Genomic DNA, 20,854 nt, shown 5'->3' with positions numbered 1-20,854 from the left:
TCTCTCATTATTCCAGATTTAGTGAAGTTATTGTCTCAGAGCTTTAAGATGACGTGTTATTCTGCTTACAGTGGTGATTGTAGTCGTGTTATGTTCTATCTTCCAACGGAACCTCAAAATAATGAAAAAATGAAACAGCTGGGATGTGGGAACATTTCCAAGATATGACAACATTCATTGCAGTTAACGTTTTATTAATTATTTTTTAACATTTATTTTCTTCATTTTTATTTCTCATTTACATGCACACTATCGTCTAAACATGTATGTATCCGGGCAACATGAAAACACAGGTGCAAATACAAATAATTAAGACTCAGCCAATTACTATTTAAAAAACAACACACCATTAATCCAAGAGATAGACAGGATCCACCAGCTAGACTTTAAACAAACACAGGAAGTCATTGGCTTTCTGTTTAACTCTGTGTACTTTCTCCACCGCTGGATTAGTAGCATGTTTAATTGATTATAACAAAACAGGGACAAGATCAAACCCATATTATTGCTGGTGCAAACTGGTGGCCGTCATATTGAGCACATACACACGTCATATCTTTAGCTAGGAGACCGATTCAGAAATATGGGTCATAGATTAATTAAATATCTTTTTGAAAAACAACTGTTTTGAGGAATAAAACTGAAAGGGGGAAAAGTGATCTCTGCACAACAAACATCATTAAGACCATAATGTAGCTCAGAATAACATAAAGTATAACACAGTTCATGATATGAAAGCGACATTTTGTGATTGCTTTAAATACTCAGAAAATTGTTGGTGGGAGGGTTTCTGTTGTAGTTCTAAAACATTAGAGCTGCTGCCTAAATCTACTAAACATATGCTAATAATCGACACATGATCCCACTCACCGTAGACATTTTGTAACACTTTGTATCCACAGAAATACTGCCGTTCCTCTCCCTCTCTGCTGCAGCTAGATGAGCGAGGTTGTTCTCATAACATGAGGGATGCCATAGGAAGAAAAAAGAAGCTTTCCTGTGGTGGGACAGAACGCGACCCCACTCTTTGTATCAGGATCAATACATTCCAGTTTGACCTCTGAACAATTCCAGTATTTGAAACAAACCGTTGAATTGTCTCCTAAAAAATCACTCATGATTTTGCTTTTAAAAGACTAAGAAGCTAAAAACATCACGATTGCGTTCTGAAATCTGGCGGTTACATGGTGGAAGTTAGTTCCTTCAATTAAGAGCTGCATATGTACACACGGATGTAAAATTGCACATTATGATTTGATTTGAAGTGTTCATCTGCTCATACACACAGGCTGAGAATACTTATTATTCCCTAATTCACTAGTAAAAATGTTGAGAAAAAAAGAGCCAAGTTGTCCGGTAGAGTTAGTGTCACTCCTCTTCCTCCTCCTCCTCCTCCTCCTCAGCCCCCTCCTCATCTCCAGTCATCGGTAAAGCTGCCGCGGGGGAGCCGCCCTCTGTCGTGCGGTTCTCCTTCTTCCACTTCATCCGCCGGTTCTGGAACCAAATCTTTATCTGCCGCTCCGTGAGGCAGAGCGCGTGCGCCACCTCCACCCGCCGCCGCCGCGTGAGGTACCGGCTGTAGTGGAACTCCTTCTCCAGCTCGAGCGTCTGGTGGCGCGTGTACGTCTGCCGCCCGCGTCTTCTGTCGGCACCTGCGCACGCGAGGATGCAGGTTATATCACGGATGAATCAGAGAAAGCAGTTGCTGAACAACAATATCTTGGGTTATGTGACATATTTTGCCTGGAGAATGTCTTTTTTTCTATTAAATATTGAATTCCTTTTCCAGCAGGAGAAACACATGTGGAACGTTGGCAGCAGTGAAACCTTTAGGGTTAAACTCATTCTCCCTTGGTAAGTTTTTAATATTTTTTTTTCCTCACCAAGGTTAAGGTCAAGGTTCTGTTGAGCTTTTTTGTTAAAATATAAAAAAGCTGTTCATAAGTATTAAGTACAAATTGTGATATGAGTTCAAAATGTGCCTCACAAAGTCAGACTTGTCACATAATAAACTGAAGGCTTCTCCGTTGTCCTCCCTGCATGTGCAGCTGAACCAGGTGACCGAGGGACACAAAGAGATGGGGCCCTCTGATTCATGTTAATGTGCGGCCTGTTTTCATGTTAAAGGCTGCAAACTGATCAGTGCGCCCCGATGTCCCCCCTTGATAGAGAAATTGACTTTTAACTTAAAGGTTTAAGATAATAAATGTAAACTTATCATTTCGTGATTATCATTTAAAATGTTGTATTTTTGATTCAGAGTTAGTATTTTGAATTCTAGCATTTCAAACATTATTATTTTATTTTTGTACTTGATCTGAAAAATAAGTTTTACTTTGAAAGAGCACAACCAATCAGTGAGCTGGGAGGACATGGTGGTGATCATGCGATGCAACAACATCAGTAAAGTTCTATTCAGAGCTGCTGCCACCAACGACTGAATTATCAGAAATATCGTAATTGAAAAAGTCCATAATTTACTCTGTCTGCATTGTTGCTCACTAATATCACGTTTCATTACATTTCAATTACAAAGAAAACATTTCATCATTCAAACATATTGCATTTGCTATAAATTTAGCAATATCACAAAACATTTTCAACCACTTCATGAAAGAAGCCTCTGTCTCAATACATAACTGTAATCTTTGAACTGATTCTGATTTCCACACAGAAAGAATGTAATAAACACGTTTAACCCTTTAACTGCCTCTTTTCTTGGCTTTTCACTCAAACCTGGCTGCCACTTGTTGTCACCTCCACTTCCTGGCTGACACATTTGACTTGTGGGCTTTGTAAACACCATAAAGCTGTTACTAAATGATGTGGTTCAACTGTTGGTTCAGCTGCTGTCTGTCTGGCCCGGTGTTCAATGTTTAGCTCGCAGACTTAAAGGAGGTGGAAGCAGGTTTGACTCCGCTTGATTATTTAAGCGGGAAATTAAGGAGGAAAAGTGGGCAAAACTGCTTTAATGTTGTTGAATGACACCTCTTTACATTTATTTACACTACCTGCCTGAATGTCTTTAGCACTACCCATATTTAAATTTACACTACCTGTATTTATACACTATATTTTAATTTCTACATCCTGTATTTATATTTCCACTCCCTGTATTTTAATTTCCACTCCCTGTGTTTATATTTAAACTACTTGTAGTCATCTTTTCTATTATTGCACTCTGTTTGTATCGTGTCATGTTTCCTGTTCTTTGTTCATTCTTTTGCTTGACACTTGGGACCAGGGAAAGACTTGTTTCCTCCTCAACTGCACTTTTATTTCTTTTTGAATGATGTACTTATTTATTCATTTGTTTTATTATTTATGTATCCTTTAATTTTTATATATTTTTTAATTTCATTTTTTATTTTTTTATTTCATCTCTTTCTCTCACTTGCTGAGAGTCAGACTGCTACAGCAGGGATGCTGGAGCATCACTTGATTTGATTTAAAGAAGAAAAAAAAAAGAATCTCCCTTGCTCCTCATGTGAAATGTGCACGAGCCAGGGATTGATAGAAAGCACAGTGACCTTCTGTCCTCAAGAGGTCATGCAGAGCCTGAAGGTTAAGGAGAAACTGGGTCACATTTGGTTTGTACATTTCTGCTGCTCTACGGGACCTTTAACATGAACCCTGACTCACACTGCAATAGACAAAGCCGCTGTGTGGCCTGCATGTACTTTAACGGCATTAGCTGCTGTTTAGTGAGGCCTCATAAAGGTGTGATGGAGGATTTTCTGCAGTGATCAGATGGGAGCAGCAAGAGGATGAAGACACGGAGAGAACAGAGTGATGTCTGCTCATCTGATGGACAACCTTCAGTCTAAATGTTTTCACTTCTCTAAAAGGAAACACGTCAGGTGAACAGGGTAACAACTTTCAGTAATAGCTGCCATGTTGTGGATTGATTTTTTCTGAAATTTGATGTTTGAATATGCATATGAGGCATTGTCTTGTCAAATATGTTGATTACATTTACAGAACATGTGAAATTGGATAAGGTTGAAATTTGTGTGTCACTTTGTTGACATATTAGAGTCAAGTGTTTTACAGGGAATTTCATAAATAAAACGATACTCTCAACAGCTACAACAACATCGTTTTCACTATTGTTTTATTAATAGACTGTTGTATAAATCAGGCTATGAGTGAAACTGTAAAGTTTGGTGAATGAAAGTAATACTGAAGTGAACATTTCCGGATCAGAGTCTGAGAAACAACACAAGATATATTTACAGTGTATAAATAAATATAGTAAATGTACATACAATTAAAAGACACAACAGGTGAATATATGGTAAAAATGATATAATATCATCATAGAAGTTTTATAAAATGTTATGCTTAAATATGCAAATTAGACATTATCTACCATGGTAAATTTAGCAGAAATCTACAGACGCTAATAGACAAAGTAATAAAATAAACACCTCCATGTGTAGTTTAGATGTTTTCTTTCCATTATAGTCAGAAAGACAACAAAATCTCAGATTTGACCATGAATGAAAAACAAAGATTTTGTGTCTCTTAATAAAGGCCGCTGCAGACAGGACGGACACTGAGGTCATGTCCTCTGCATTTGTTTCTGGGAATTTGGGGTTCTAGCAGCCACAGGGGGAGTTTGCTGTCTCCACACGTGACAGGTATTTCACAGGCTGAATCCAGTAGACCTTAGACTTTTAGACCCCAACATCAATATCATTATCAATTAATAGAGGAGAGGGAATGGTTTTGAAAACCTTACCTTTGTGGATATATTCATGTTTTTTTTATATAAAATATAAACTTTTCTTGATTCAAAACAGAAACTATCTGATCAAAATGGTATGGAAATGGAATGGAAATAGTATTTATTTATACTATAACTTAAAATAAAAAACGGGGGGTGAGGGTTAAAGCGCTCTGGCTCGTGACCTCTGTATCTAATGCTATGTACAGTCCTGTATGACGAAGACATGTGATGTACAGAGCTGAACGGCTCTGTGTATTTCTGTCTGTGTGATGGTGCGTTCAGGCCGCCCAGAATTCAGTGCGTTAACTAGTGCTACGAAGATACACTTCAAATAATGTCTGAGGAGGATAATAAAGCTTTTTATTTAATATGGCTTATTTCTACTTCCTTTTATTTATTTATTTGTTTTACTGTTTCTCTCTCTTTTTTCTTCCTCTCTCTCTCCCCCCACACACACCGACACAGGTAGAGTCCCATTTGATGTGCTTTCTCGCTGCAGCTCTACTTTTATCACAAGTTAGTTTCTATTAATTACAAAACACATAGTCTTTGACCGCCGACTCCTGTTGGTTTTTCCATTGGTCGACATTGTATTGACACTCCTTTGCATGTTTTACTATGGTTTTATTAAAATAATTTCATATTAATCTGAAGAAAACATGTATGGAAATATTTCCAAATTGAGCTTGTTCCGTAGAGTAAAGGTCAAACTTGAGTAAACTAAAAATAAAAGAATGTAGCGCGTACGTGTTACAGCTATTAGCCAATTAACATTCAATGTTTTAGTATTTGCACTAGCATTCTGCTTCATTTGGAAATATCTTCGAGTCCTGCTGTGCTTTTAAAGGTCGCATTAGATCCATTTCCTCACGATCAGGCTCCTCTACAGTACACCGTTTTCCTTATGTCTGATTCTTCGCGCGTGAGCGTCTGCGCGTGTTTGTGAGCGCGCCACGGTTTATCGAAGGCAGCGGCCAGTATGTGTGGGGGACTGAGTGTCAGCAGCGGGGAAGTGTGTGTGATTGAGTGTGCCTAAGTGTGTGTGTGTGCTTATCTGTGCGCCACTTCCTCTTCTGCTGTACAGCCAGCCGTATGTGTGTGTGTGTGTGTGTGTGTGTGTGTGTGTGTGTGTGTGTGTGTGTGTGTGTGTGTGTGTGTGTGTGTGTGTGTGTGTGTGTGTGTGTAAGTGTATGTGTGCGTGCGTGCTTGTGTGTGCATTGGTAATATTTTTCTGCTCTCGCGCTGTCGGCAATGATTTGTTCGCGCTCGAGCTCGAGTTGGAATTCTCTGGCAATCAACAACAAGAAGGGATTGTATTGTGCCCCCCCCCCCCCCCCCCCCCCCACACACACACACACACACACAGTGATAGAGCAAAACACATTTAGACAAACGAGTAGTGTGAGTGTGTTTTATATGTGCACGTGCGCGTCCCTGTGACAGCTCGGGCGCCTGCTTTAATAAGCGCCCATGCGTTTGTTTTATTCGCCGCTGTTAACTGGAATATCCGGGACTTTTTCTCCCCAATCATCTTTCCCAGCCTTGGACTGGAATCGGATCTAAATTAAAATCTATAAATTCATTAAACAGGCTGGCTGGTTCGACCCCACCAAATCCCCTCCCTCCTCAGACAGAGTAATAATATGTGAATACAACGCGCACACACACACTGTGGAGGGAGGATAAACATGTGTCTGCCTGTTTTATTTACATATTTTATATTGTATTGTAATAAAAAAAAACTTGGATTCTATTTAACGTTTTTATTTTATTTTATTTTATTTCATGCTACGAAGTAATGTGACTACAATAACTGACTTTCTTTTTGCAGCTGAAAAATAGTTTCCCACATATCCAGGTGGTGAAAACGTACATTTTATATGTATTGTCTTTTTGGTTATGTTTTATTTTTTTTTTTCAAAATAAGAGCTGGGAAACAACGTAGGTTTACTTGATTGCAAATATTACACTTTACATTTAATGATGAATGATGAATTTCTTTTCTCTCTCTTTCTTTATCACGCAGCACTCTTGGACCTTGCTTTGTCGATTTCACTTTCTATCACACACACACACACACACACACACACACACACACACACGCACGCACGCACGCACACACACACACACACACACACACACACACACACACACACACACACACACACACACACACACACACACACAGGGCAGTGGGACTCGAGGATGGTGAGGTGATTGAAATTAATGAGGAAGCCTGCAGCGACGACGAGGAGCCGTCCAGTAGCTGCCAGGAGGCTCCTACTAATGAGGAGGAACCGGATTTCTCCAAAACTATTTTCAGAGTGACTGAGTGTGTGTGTGTGAAGTAATTCTTCTGGTGAGAACAAATAACAACATCAAATTGAAAGAAGCTACCTGATTATCTGTAAGTTGTTAAATGTGCCTCCCCAAATGAACCACATTTACGCATTATAATTCATATTCCACAAGCGCGCGTACGGCTTCTCCCACGAAAGGAGCGATCAGGAGCAGAAAGCGTTCGTGTCTCCTTTGTGATTCCACGTTGCTGTCTTTGAGAAAAACATCTTCGCCTTTATGCGCGTTTTACGCACAAACTCACCACAATTCCCACTTTTTACGCCCTGCCACTCAATATTTTAACGTATAAAAGTGTTCTGTGTTGTTCTTGTGGTTCGAGGCCCTGCGTCCATTCAGCATCCAGCCCGCTGCTGTAGCACAAAAGCCGCTTTTACAATCGGGGGAAAAGGGCAGGCATTCAGAGATCAAACCCATCTGCTAATTTATAGTGTTTATAGTTTTTAGCGGATTGTGGGTGACGGTACAATGGTACAATAGGCTTTTCAGCGGTGCCAGATAGCACTGACAGAGAAACACAAGGCTATCGGGACGGTAAGGCCGCGCTGAGCAGGAGCCAAACACTGAATATGAGCGATAACCGCGAGCAGCGGAGGGAAGACTTTTTTCTGGAGGGTTTTGGAGGGTTTTCTTCAAACGATTTGGGATAATACCCCTCACCCCGGCGCTCCCCATGTCCCCTCCTCAAACACAATACCACCTAATGAATATTCACCGAGTCTTAAATTATGGTTTTATGGAGGTAGCAGAGCCATAAAAGTTCTGCAAAGAGAGCGTGAGAGGTTGTAAAAAAAGAAAAAGAAAAGAGTGACAGAGAGAAAGAGACAGACAGGAATAGTTCAGCTACCGGCAGTGGCCGCTGCGCAACCGGGCCAACAGTAAAGAGCATTTAACGTAATTATTGGGTCGAACTAACACCCCCCACCCCCTCCTCTCTCTCTCTGTCTTTCACACACACCACTTTCATCCCTGCCCTCAGCCCCTCTTTACGCAACGTCCTCCCTCACCGCTCTCTCCAACTCACCTGTGAGACCTTGCAAATGATCTCATCACCTCTCATAACTTTTTATATTCCCATCCCTTTCCTCCCTTTCCTCCCTTTCCTCACCTGTGCTTCTCATCCAGGGGTAAATCCGTGGCTCCTCCTCGTTTAACTGCCGCCGCTGCTGCTGCTGCTCCAGGCAACTCTGCCTCCTGCAGGCCGGCTCAGAGAGCCCGGCCAGCGGGCAGAGCTGAGGCCGACCGGGGAATCCCTGCGGGGAGAAACTCGGTGGCCCGGCTGTGGGCTCCTCAGCGGGGTTGGAAGGATGCGCGCTGGGCCGTGCGATCCCGTCGCTCCGGTTCGGTCCCGATAGAGACCAACAGAGCGACGAGGAAGAACAGGAGGGGATGAAGGAGGAGGAACGAGATGAAGGAATGGAGGAGGGAGGTAAAGTGCCGCCTCTCCCACCGGAGGCATGGAGGTGATATCCGTTGGACACGAGGGCGCACGAAGAAGACGCGGCAGGAGCAGTGAGAGAAGTCGGGAAGGGAGAAGTTGGAGGGTCTGCGAAGAGAAGAGTGGAGCAGCTCGCGGCGGCTCGCTGGTATTTGGAAAACAGCGCGTTGGCGAAGTCGAGCGAACTCATAATTTGGCGCCGATGATTTGTAGCCCCGGGGCGCTTTAATGTCCACTTTTTTTACGAGGCACCGTGAATTATCGGCGGGGCATTACTGTCTAGATTTACACCAAAAAAAGCACCCCACCCACTCTCCTCCTCCTCTCACGCAGCAACTCGGAACGTGTCCACTAATCACCGAGCGCATGTAGAGCTCCGAAACAAAACGGCTGAGGCTGACAAACATCCAGCGCACACTTAAATCGTTTCTGTCCTGCTTGCTGGGTTGGAAAAAGGTCGATGTCGTGCGAAAAATTTTAAAAAAAAAGAAAGAAACGGAAAACAGCATAAGATGTGATATTGATTAGACTTGGAATGGAATGGCTCTGGGCACGTGCGTAAAGTTGCCGAGAAAGACGAAAAGAGGAGATGGATTTCCGCCCGTTTTTTCCACAAAGTCGGCTTATCACTCTTTGTGGAGACCACACATGCAGAAGAAAGAGTCCTACTGTTGTTTGCACCCACACGGTATAGTGTGCCGCTGCTGACGTCACGGTGGGCAGACAGACGCAGACCGTAATAACAGCGTTACAGTGGAGAGGGACGTATTTTCACTCTGAAAAATCCTTCGGGAAAAACTTTCACAGCGAGAGATTGCAGCTGCCAGGTTAATATTTATCACTGTCGAGTCATGGTTCTTGGACAATTAAAGCTGTGAGCTCGGCAAACAAAGCTTGAATGTCACTGAGCACTTTATAATTTCCTGCAATAACAGAAAAAGAACAAGAGGAAACACATTTCGTAACCATCGTTCGAGAGAAGCCGCCACTTTCCTTTGAGTTCAGGTCTGATTTGGCACCGGATCCTCCCCGCCGGCGTAGGAAAAAACTCACCAGTCCACTCTGGTACGCGGGGCCGTGCTTAGATCCGTGTCCGTGACGTTGACCTTTCCCCGCTAACACAGTTTCAGAACGATGCAATCTCTGCGCTGAGTGTAATGTTTAACAGGCCGAGGTCATGCGTGCGTAAAAACAACATACAGTATTCTATTTCTACTTCTATATTGAGCAATTAACGGATTACAAAGATGTTTGTTTGTGTCAGACACAAATGCTGAAAGAACCGCGTGAAACCTTTCCCATGCGCGCTCTTGCGTAACTCCACTTCGCTGCTCTGCTCGTTCATCCCCTTACATATATTTTTGTTTTACACACCGGAAACCTAGTGAGCAAAACTTGTGTGTTATGCATAAAAGCTCAGGCTCTTATGGTGCCATAAAGTCTTTCAAAATAGACCAGGGCCGTGTGCATGTTGTTAGCTTATAGAGTTGGAACAGAAGACGTTGGTCTACGCCTAACGTCACAGGTCCACTCGGCTATAATCAGAGATGTGTCCACCGAGCAGAAGGGAGTCCAAGAAAAAGGTCTCCGTTTTTTTTCTTCTTTCATATGGAACAGGTTATCATACTGTACATCAACACCAATAGGCGGCAGAGCATTCCTAAAGAACGAGATAAGCGTTGAGATAAGCATTTTTAAAGACGCAGATTCAAAGTCGGATTACAAAGCAGAGAACCGCCCTGCAGCACCAAACCTGCATCTTATTTCATTCTTTCGTCCCTCATTTATGTCTTTGCAAAGCACTTTGTTACTTGTTTTTGAAAGGTGCATGCTGTATAAACAACTCATTTATTATCATCAGTGCTAACGTGGTGAAAATTCAAGCTGAGTATTATAATATAATTGGAAACAACATTGGGCCAGGTATGGATCCAATGAAGACAGGTATGTTTTAGGGTCATAAAGAAGCTGCCTTGTCGTGTGCTGTGTGGTCTGTAGATGTGTGTGTGTGGACGACTTAAAGGGGCACTTGGTTACTCGTTACTTGTATACCAATGACGCCACCAGGGTTATCTGGGCTTGGACTACAGATCAATATTCCAGCGTGTTTGGTACCTGAAGACCAAACGTCAGGCTATCTCTGATGATTTCTTTCTCTCTTTACATCTGGGTAGTTCCTTAACTTCATGGAAGTGCACAACATGTAATATCGTTGTTATATATTTGGTGATTTGATAACAGAGGGGACTCCACATAACGTCTGCATAACCAGCCGCAGTCCAACGCATGGCGACGGATACCCGTGCGTAAATACGCACGCTCGGTGGTGTTTGATCTTCCCAGAAGGAAACAATCTGACCTCAAGTCGTCATCGTGATGATGATGGAAGGCAGTGTAATAGTGAATATAGAGGGTTGTAATAATGTAAGTGGAGGTGGAGGCCCGGGCCATAAATAAAGTGGTGTTTGTATAGGATGTGGGTTGTGTGAGGTAGGAGGGGGGAGGAGGGGGCGCAGCGTCTGTTGTTTTAAGAGGAGATTTCCGAGTCGGAGCTTAAATGTTTGGCCTCGTGAACTGAACGGTTTTATCAGTCTGTGTGCTGACAGTGAGGAGAGAGAGGGAGGAAACGAAGGGGGAGAAGGGTGAATGAGAAAAGTGTGAGCAACTTGCTCCTCTTATTGATCACAACTGACTTATTTCTTCTTCTGTAACAAATGAGTGAAACAAAAGTGAATCATGAAACCAGCTCTCAACACTCAGAAAACTCTGCTTCACATGAAACGCAGAAGGCAACACCATTTATTACATTTTCGTCGTTTTTTTATTTTTATGAATGTTCTCTCTCTCTTTTTTATTTTAAATCTGCACTGTGCGCATGCTTTTTACCCCAAAAAGAGAAAAAAGGGAAGACAACATAAAACAAAACACCATCGATCAAAAAACGAACTAAAACGACAATTAGAGTGTAAAAAAGAGACCCGACCTACTAAAACGGCATAAATAGGCAGTTTCATGTTGTTGGAAATTTCATTAATTGCTACGTCATCATCATCGTCATCATCATCATCATCATCAATCAATCAATCATTGCCATAACAACAACAACAACATATAAGTGAGAAGTACAGTAAAAAGTGCACCATCATCATTTTTTAACTTAAAAACTATACAGCTGCCAAAGATAAAATTGTTAATGATAAACTTCTAACAATATAGAAATGTTTCCACGATAATTGTTCCACAAAGAAAGGAAGCTATCTTTTTTTTGTTTGTTTGTTTTAAACACTAGAGTAGACTATGTTTGTTTGACTCGGATGGATCCACCGCCGCCCTCATCAGTTGTGTGAGTGTTTTTCAGTTGTTTTTTCAAGTTCCCTTTCTGGCTTCTTTTTTTTTTCCTGCAGGTTTTACAGTCAGCAAGACAGAGGCACGAGGCCCCTTTTCAGTCCGTCGCCATTTTGGAGACTCAAGTTCCTTTTCCATCAATTGAATTGTGGAGACAGTGGAGCAGTCCAGTGGCCTCAATTAAGACGAAAACAGCCCCTCGCCCACCCTCGCCCACGAACACCCCAAAGTGTCCGACACTTGCGCCCTCACCCCTCCCCCCCTAATTCCACCACTTTCCTCCCTACATCTGCTTGTGGGTTTTCTCGCAGCAGTCCTCATTCACGGAGGCCTGTGACCCCGCAACCGCCACCGCCACTGCCACCGCGCCTCCTCCTCCCCCCTCACTGCCGCCGCCTTCGCCGCCTTCGCTCGCGCCGCCGTCCCGCAGCTCCTTCTCCCTCCTCTCCCTCTCCACCGCCTCCTGCTCGCTCTTGCTGCTGGGGAACTTGTCCTTGTTGTTTTCCTTCTTCCACTTCATCCGCCGGTTCTGGAACCAGATCTTCACCTGCCGCTCCGTAAGCGCCAGCGCGTGCGACACCTCGATGCGGCGCTTCCGGGTCAGGTAGGGGTTGAACAGGAACTCCTTCTCCAGCTCCAGGGTTTGGTAGCGGCTGTAGGTCTGCCGGCCCCGCCTCCTGCCCGCTGCTGCTGGTGGTGGTGGTGGTGGGGAAAGGGGGTGAGGAGAGGGGAGACATGGGGGGACATTGTCAGAGGCAAAACTACACTCAAACATCTTGGTGGTCGCTGCCCTATCACCATCGTTCATATAGAGTGCTGCAGAGATGACTTATCTTTGTAGGCCTGTCCCGGAAGTTAGCATTGCACTGGTTCACTCAACAAAAAGCCATTGGGATATTTAAAAAAGAATAACCGAAACATATGATAGCCTACTAACAAGTGTTGTTCAGCTATATCATTTTCCCAAATAAACCACTTTTATGTTTTTTTTAAGCATGAATGCAATCGGCGGAAGTAAAAAGCTAAAGCTAGGCTATAAAGGAACTCCACCACGGTCACATGACTTCAGGTTACAACCACTGACATAAAGGCGGACTGATTGGCGTGATGACGTTTGGTTGTCTCATTTAGCCACTCGCTAGCACCCACCTTTATTAGGCGTAAAAGCTTTTAAGTTCACGAGTTAGTGACATATTTTATATTGTAGAACAAACAGGTATTTTTTTCAAAAAACACATTCAAAAAACCACCTGACTTCAAGAAGAGGAAACAGGAAGTGCAACAATGCTGACTAATTTCTGGGTTTTAGGACTCATTCCTGCCCCACTCGTTTGACCCCGTACATGAAAACCAAACAAACCTGTGTAATATGCCTAATATGCCACTTGATTAAAAATGCTGTAGGCCGAAGAGTGCTAAGGGATGATGTATTTTTGTAGACCAAACCGGAAGTTAGCATCACTCTGGTTCCCTCGATAAGAAGCCAATGGGATTTCTCCATTTGATTGGAGTTTCGTGCTAAACCAGCACAGTCTCACGGAAGTTTGTGAAATAGTCACGAAATGCAATCTATTGGTTTGTGTCCAGGGGCACGAATTGTCTGTTTCTTTTCATGCCGCTCACCACGAAAATAATGCCAATGGAAATTCAAATAGGTGCGTTATTCGTGGTGGAGACCCTAAATCATTGCATCCATTTGACTAAGCAACAGTCGGAACAAGTGACATATCCTCAATAATTTCAAAAAAAGACAATTAAGGGGGAGCAGGAGGGGAGGATGTGTCCGACAGGCAGGACTGTCAACTAGAAGACCGGTGTTCGCCACCACGTTGGAGATTTATGGTAGTGGATTGGTTGCCTAAACCTCACCATTGTTGTTTTATTTGATGATTTTTGGAAGCGTGAATGCAGAAGTTTAAAGGCGAAATGCGGACTAGTTAAAGACTACTGACATGTTTTAGTCTCATTTAGACACTTGTTAGCAACTACCTTTCACGAGAGGTATATTTACTGACTTATATCGTAGAACAAAATATTAAAATATCTTCAGCTTGTGTTAATCATCAACCTTTTTTTCAGGCATCTAACCAAAAAGTCATTAAAAAAACTCATTGACTTTGAGAGGAGGGAACGGGAACTTATTTCCGGGTTTCATGACTCGTTCCTTCATATTGGCTACTTCCATGAAAACCAAACAAATCTTATAGACCACGTGTTTGAAAAGGTTGATTTTTACTTTTTACAACAAGTATCATGATTTCAACATTTCATTTACATTTTGAGCAAACAAATGTCAAATCAACATCAATGATATTCACTGAATAATCACTGCTTTTGATTAAAGTGGGGCCTGCAATGTCAATCTAGTAATTATTTTGTACTGATGTCAAAAAATACTAATAAATGTCCTTAACAAGTCCCAAAGACCCAATAAGGTGACGTTTTTATGGAACCTTTTTTTCCCCAAACAAGAGTCCAAAACCCACAGATACTCTACAACTTACATACTTTGGTATCCCAAATACACAGATGCTACAAGATATTGCTTTAAATGAAACCACTGTTGTCCTTGTTACATTATAATGTACCATGTGAAAAAAGAAGTCCACATTCAAAGTTCAGGATGTGGGTTGTAAAATATGTGATCTTCATGTGACTTTATTGTTCAGGGGTCTTATAGAACACAAACACACTCACACACACACACACACACACACACACACACACACACACACATACACACACACACATCTTAAACATGAATCCAAGAACAGGATAACAAACTCTCAGGGTCCACTCCATCAGGAACTCTACCGCAACACACCATCAGTTAATTGCAGTTTATAACATTAAAAAGCCTTTCATATAACAGAGACAAATACCGAGCACTTACAGAGGTGCACATGAATATTTGATGCTATAAATACATCGTGAACACTTTTTAAAAGGGAAAAATTAGCCCGCACCACGAAGCTCAGTACAGAGAAAGAGTTGCCTTTAAATAAATAAGACTTTTAATTAGAAATGGTGCAAACAATGCAAAGTGAAGATGAAGACATGAACCAACAGATCATCTTTTACTCTGCTGCTGCTTTTCATTATCTCTGTTTTCTGCACATCTGAAAACAGCGCAGGCGCACAGACGCAATATAAAAGCCATAAATACTTAATGACCTTACAAAGGTTTAGACGTTGTGCTTTCTGCACAACGCCGGACAAGCGTGGGAGAAAAAGGTGCACGATTTTTCAATTAATAACCTGTTCAATATTAGCACCGGCATTTTATGAACCAAAGGAGGACAGACATGATGCCCTTGCAAGCTTTTTTTTTTAAGTATAAAAATATATATATTTATATTTCAGACACGCATTATTCCATTAAACTGGGTGATACTACAATTATAAATGATTAAAATAGCAACATTTTCCATTTTGGTAAACTGGCACTGAATAACATAAACACTTTAATAGATTTTTATGAAAATATGTTAATATTATAGAAAAGAAATGTAGAAGTTATTTCAGAATATAAGGGCGAGAACCCCCCCCCCCCCCCCCCCCCCCACACACACACACACACACAATTAACCGTTACACATACGCGACATTTGTGTATGGCCTAAGTGATTAAAGTTCCATTAAACTGTTTGTCTTCTTCTTTAATTATTGCACCATTAAAAAGGAGCTCTGCATGCGCCACGGAAATACAAATATGCCACTATGATGATAAAGATATAAAGTAAAGAATATATATATAGTGTTGCTGCTTCTAAAGCAAATCTGATCTAAAGAGAAATTCAGATGTAGCATGATCGGATTGTTTAGTGTTCACAACCCAAAGAAGAGCAATGCAAAAGGGAGCAACTTAAAGGGAACTGGCAGAATTCAAATTTGTCCTGTAAATTAAAGAAGAAAACCACACACACACACACACACACACACACACACACACACACACACACACACACACACACACACACACACACACACACACACTCCTTCCAGGACAGTGAAGTTTCTGGATTAAATTAAGAGAGAAGGTAATGGCTTCGATGGAAGCGCATGCAGGCCTTATCTATCTACTCTGATATCATTGTATGGAGCCTGGGGGTAGGGTGAAACATATCTCCATCCATTATATATATATATATATATATATATATATATATATATATATATATATATATATATATATATATATATATATGTATATATATATACCACAAAGTTAAGTTCAGCAGGATGCTTTAATAAAGAAGTGCTGTGACTCGTGTTCCCACATTTCCACATATAGTGCCCGTCTATGGGCACATTATGGTAAAGCAGCCACGAGAAGCAGACAAGAGAGTCTTTATGGAAATGCGCGGACTTGTAAGTGATGTGAATGTCTTGTATGTGTGATCTGTCACCGGGCTGGCGCCGTGATTTCGTGCTGTAGGGACTAAAAAGGGAAGCCGGCGCCACATTCGCCGCTGTCATCAGCCATGAATTATAAGGAAACGTGAAACACTTTTCCTGGATGAAATGACAGCACGGACGCTTTGATACAGATATATATATATATATATATTTTTTTTTTTGATGGAGCCAACATGCATGGGGGATTTAACCCCAAACCCGGTTCCCATTGCACATGACGATACATTTCGCTCCAACTTATAGGCGGAGCGAAACAGCTTTTGTGTGAGGAATAAATCCTACAATTTGTATAATTTATTTGCTCTCTGACAGTCTGGGAAAATGTTACAAGCCTCGCAACGTTTTTAAGACCTGTTATATATGAAACCTTTTACGGAGCCAATTAGATGAGCCCTAAACAAACGCGCGGCAGTTGGCAGTTGACATTTTGGAGGAAGGAGAAACGAGGTTTCCACTCGACTTAAGAGATGCCGAGGCAAAGGACACTGGTGCCATTACACCCACTCTGCCGCCTAATCACATTTTATTCTGTTTCCTTTTTTTTTTAAGTCGCAGTCACAGTCGTAAAACGGCTCAGTTTAGACTGTTAAACCTACAGCTTGGGGGGGGGGGGGGGGGGGGGGTCTTTAGATCGTGTCCGCCGAGTGGGAGAGCCTCCTTCTACAGCATGAGAAGTGTGGAGGAGGCGAGATCCCTCTTTATGGTACAAATTATGAAATGCAAACCTCCTCGTTAAAGGGGGATTTCCGCGGCCTACCCCCCCCCCCCCCCCCCCCCCTGCTAATACATTTCTTAAACCGAGTCATCCAATCAAACCGTACCCGGGCTGTTACTGCGCACCTATGCAGCATTCTCGGACTTGACGCGTCTGCTTTCCTGTTTTGGCTTTCTTGTCTTTTGCCCCGAACCCTCTCTGGATGATCTGAGCTGCCCGGACCGGCACGCCGTTAAGCGCAAGTGTTCGAGAACTATTAATCATGGGACTAATCACTGTCATCGTTGGTCGAGGGAAAAAGGGCTGAGCCCCTTAAGAAAGTCCCCCCCCCCCCCCCCCCCCCGAAAATATAACAGAGGCTTTAAGGGTGTATATTGTGACAATTTACAGACAAACAGGAACGCACATCAACACACACACACACACACACACACACACACTGCTGGAGGGCACTGAGGAGGAGAAGCATAGTGCGTAAACGTGAATTAGCTGTTATTATTATTATTATTACCGCTCTCTGTAGCAGGTGTGACTCTGATATGGCTGGTGTGAGAAAGCAGCTCGAGGTGAAAATGCAGACCTGTATTTTTTTATTATTATTATTATTTATTATTTATTTCTATTTTACGACCATAATCATGAAGCCACAAAAGTCCTGTAAAGACTATATAACCCGTCTGCTGTCCCACTGAAAAATACAACCGAGAACATAAGCAATAAACTCTCTCTCTCACACACACGATAACCTGCGTGCACACACACAACAGCGCAGCCCAAGAAATATGGGCTCAAACTAAATAGGCTACTATACATGTCAATCCGTTCTCTCTCTCTCTCTCTCTCTCTCTCTCTCTCTCTACCTGCAGGTCTACGCCTCTCTTGCGTAATCCCTCTTGTTGGTGGTGTTGGCTTGTAAGGCATCGATTATAAAAACTCGGCTTTTCTATGATGCAAATAAATATATTTATTGTTCTCTCTCATGAATCACATTCCTTTCAGATTTATAATCGGATCGAGTCGAACCAGTCGGGGGCCTGATCCATAGTCACAGGCTGTTCGCGCAACCACAAAGACCACTAAGTGTTCACACACACACACACACACACACACACACACACACACACACACACACACACACACACACACACACACACACACACATACACACGCAAGACACAAAAGCAGGACAACCACACGGACAATACATTTGTGGATTGATTTGGATATTTGAGTGAGCTGGATCAGACGGTCCAGAGAGATCACACACGGGCGCACGCGCTGCGAAGGGTGCATGCATCTGACTATTATTTCCCCCTCTATATCTTCTATACCCCCCCCCCCCCCCCCCCCCCCCCACACTCCCTCTCCCCTCCCTTCCTCCTCCCCTATGATTTAACCCTGTGGGGGAACTGGCCACCGTGTTGCCAAATAATCCCGGAGACCACAGGCAAGTCGTAAAAGAAAAAAGAAAAGAAAAGGAAAAAGGGCAGTAAAAGTTTAACCCGGGTCAGAGCTGCATGTCTGTGTGCAGCTTGAAACAACTACTTTCCAACAACTCTTTCGCATCTGCTCCAAGCAGGGGTTCTCAGTTTTTTCAGTAACACGCCCCCCCCCCCCCCCCCCTATATCTCTCGCCTCTGTTGGACTGCTTTCTCTCTCTCCGGGCTTCCTATCCGGGCTCTTGCCGTCCATTCTCTCAGTATATGGCCGGGGCAATTACACCCTAAAGTCATTCACAAGTTGTGGTGCTGCCAATAAAACCATAAACGTGCTTTGAGCGCAGGAAGTAAGATTACCCTGCTCACATTGCTGCTTTTAAACCCACTTTTCCCTAACTTTCCTCCGCTTCCTACTCCCCGTGCGTCTAACAGTATCCGTCCTCCTCTCCTGGAGAAGCAGCAGCTTTGCTCCAAGCGAGGACACTCAGCTGTCGGCACGATAGGCTTTGAATGAGAAAGGGGAACAAAACAAGCTTTTTAAAAGCCAGACTATCCGTTTCCTCACCTTGCGGCCTCATCCAGGGGAAGAGCTGCGTCGGCGAGGGGCTCTGCTCGGTTCCCTCTGCGTCCTCGCCGCTGATCCCCGGCGCGCTCCCCAGTTTACAGTCGCTGTACTGGACCAGGTCCGCGTCCTGTGCGCCGAACAGCGTCTGCCGCTGCAGGGCGTCGTATCCGTAGAAGTTGCCCGGCTCGCCGTGGCATGTGACCGCGCAGGGGCTCTGCTGGTACGGGTTGCTGGGCAGCGTGGAGGCGCTGTGGTGGTAGAAGTCCTGGATCTGCGGGGCGTGCTGGAAGGTGGCGCCGGAGCCCGGGCCGTACACCACGGTGGGCCGGCTGCCGGCCAGGTCCTGCGCGAACCCGCACTCGTAGTAGTTCGGGCGTAGCGAGTCCCCGCTTTTGTATTTGGAGAAGAGCGAGTTGACGAAATATGAACTCATCTTTTGTGTCGGTGTTTTATTGTGGTTTCAGTTTGTGTTCGGCTCGGCGGAGTCAGAGTGGGACTGCAGGAAGCGAGTCGCGGCTTTCAACTCTTTTCTCCCCTCTTTTCTCTTTTTTCTTGTTGTTGCTGCTTCTATCGTGCGGTTTGAGGCAGAGAAACACCGACACACGAAGAGACACGGAGGGGAGGGAGGGAGGGAGGGAGTGAGAGAGAGTAAGAGAGCGTGAGGCAGGTCCGCCGCCGGTGTCGGGGACCGTTGTTGTGGTTTTTCCCTTCACGGCCGCAACGGACGAGCGGTGTGCGTAATGGCAACGGCAGCCGGCCGGAGCGGTAACAGCCACAACCACCGCGACAACAACAACAATCACGCCGATTCCATAAAATCTGCAGCGAGGAAGAAGAATAAGAATAAGAGGAAGAAGAAGCAAAAGAGGAAGAAGAAGAGGAGGAAGGATAAGAAGAGGGAGAAGTGGAGGAGGAAGGGCTCGTGCGCATCACAATTCCAGTGTTAGCGCTGTAAGCGGGAGCCCTGTCGCGCTCTCAAACGGGTATTCCGTGATTTACTCCTCTGCAAATGAGTTGTTTCATATTTTCTCTCTCTCTCTCTCACTCTCTCTCTCTCTCTCTCTCTCTCTCGCTTGCGCGCGCTTTCACCCTCTCCTCTCTCTCTCGCTCCTGGCCCCGGTGTGTGTGTGTGTTTGTATGTGTGTGTGTGTGTGTGTGTGTGTGTGTGTGTGTGTGTCGGTTTCAGGGATAATTTGCATCTATTATCAGCTCTTCATCCCATTGGCTTTTCCACGCAAGCAGAAGAACGTGCACACGCGCGCGCACACAACCACACACATCAAGTCTATTACACTTTCTTTTCCTTTTTTTTCTTCTCTTTTTTTTGTCCAGCGCACGCGCCTTGCAATACTAGATGATAGTCTCCCGGTGTCGGCTCGAGGAAGCTCAGCGCGCCTGCGATAATGCAAAGAGAGTGAGAGAAGGAAGGAGGATAGGAGGAGGAGGAGGAGGGGGAGGAGGAGGAAAATAGTCGGTGCAGCATCAAGCGAGAAAGGAGGAGGAGTGTGTGCGTGCCCGTGCGTGTGCGTGTTAATGAGAATTTTGCCGCTTTGCATCTGATCATGTGCACACACACACACCAACTACCAGCCAACCAACCAACAGAAGAGGAGATGGAATGTTTTTTTCTTTTCACTTTTAAAGTTAGATTGAGGCTGGGTAATGATGATGATGATGCTGGTGGTGGGGGAGGAGGGGAAAGGGGGGGGGGGGAGTATTGCAATGAGAGCATCTCTCCATTAATTGCTCTTCCTCATTTCTCTCTCCCCCCGAATCGGCAAAGGAGAGAGCGTCTACAGCTGCATGCGGGAGCGAAGGGAATGAGGCCCGAAAATGTCAGGCA

General features: G+C 43.8%; 2 protein-coding genes across 2 annotated transcripts; both read right to left on the bottom strand.

Moving 5' to 3' along the window:
• Positions 1-265: 265 nt before the first annotated feature.
• hoxb7a (homeobox B7a) lies at positions 266-8,768 on the bottom strand. Its single transcript, XM_079177128.1, has 2 exons — positions 8,199-8,768; positions 266-1,652 (listed from the first exon to the last, which is right to left on the bottom strand). The coding sequence occupies exons 1-2, from the start codon at positions 8,716-8,718 to the stop codon at positions 1,369-1,371; spliced, it is 804 nt and encodes a 267-aa protein (XP_079033254.1). The 5' UTR covers positions 8,719-8,768; the 3' UTR covers positions 266-1,368.
• A 3,388-nt stretch (positions 8,769-12,156) lies between these two features.
• On the bottom strand, positions 12,157-19,444 carry hoxb8a (homeobox B8a; the record flags this gene model as incomplete). Its single annotated transcript, XM_079177421.1, has 2 exons — positions 12,157-12,563; positions 19,012-19,444. The coding sequence occupies 2 exons, from the start codon at positions 19,442-19,444 to the stop codon at positions 12,157-12,159; spliced, it is 840 nt and encodes a 279-aa protein (XP_079033547.1).
• Between the last annotated feature and the right edge of the window lie 1,410 nt (positions 19,445-20,854).

The sequence above is a fragment of the Pholis gunnellus genome (assembly GCF_910591455.1).
Source record: "Pholis gunnellus genome assembly, chromosome: 17".
In the NCBI taxonomy this organism is placed as follows: domain Eukaryota; kingdom Metazoa; phylum Chordata; class Actinopteri; order Perciformes; family Pholidae; genus Pholis; species Pholis gunnellus.
Note: the sequence above shows the minus strand (reverse complement) of the source record. Positions and strands in the feature narration are given on the sequence as shown.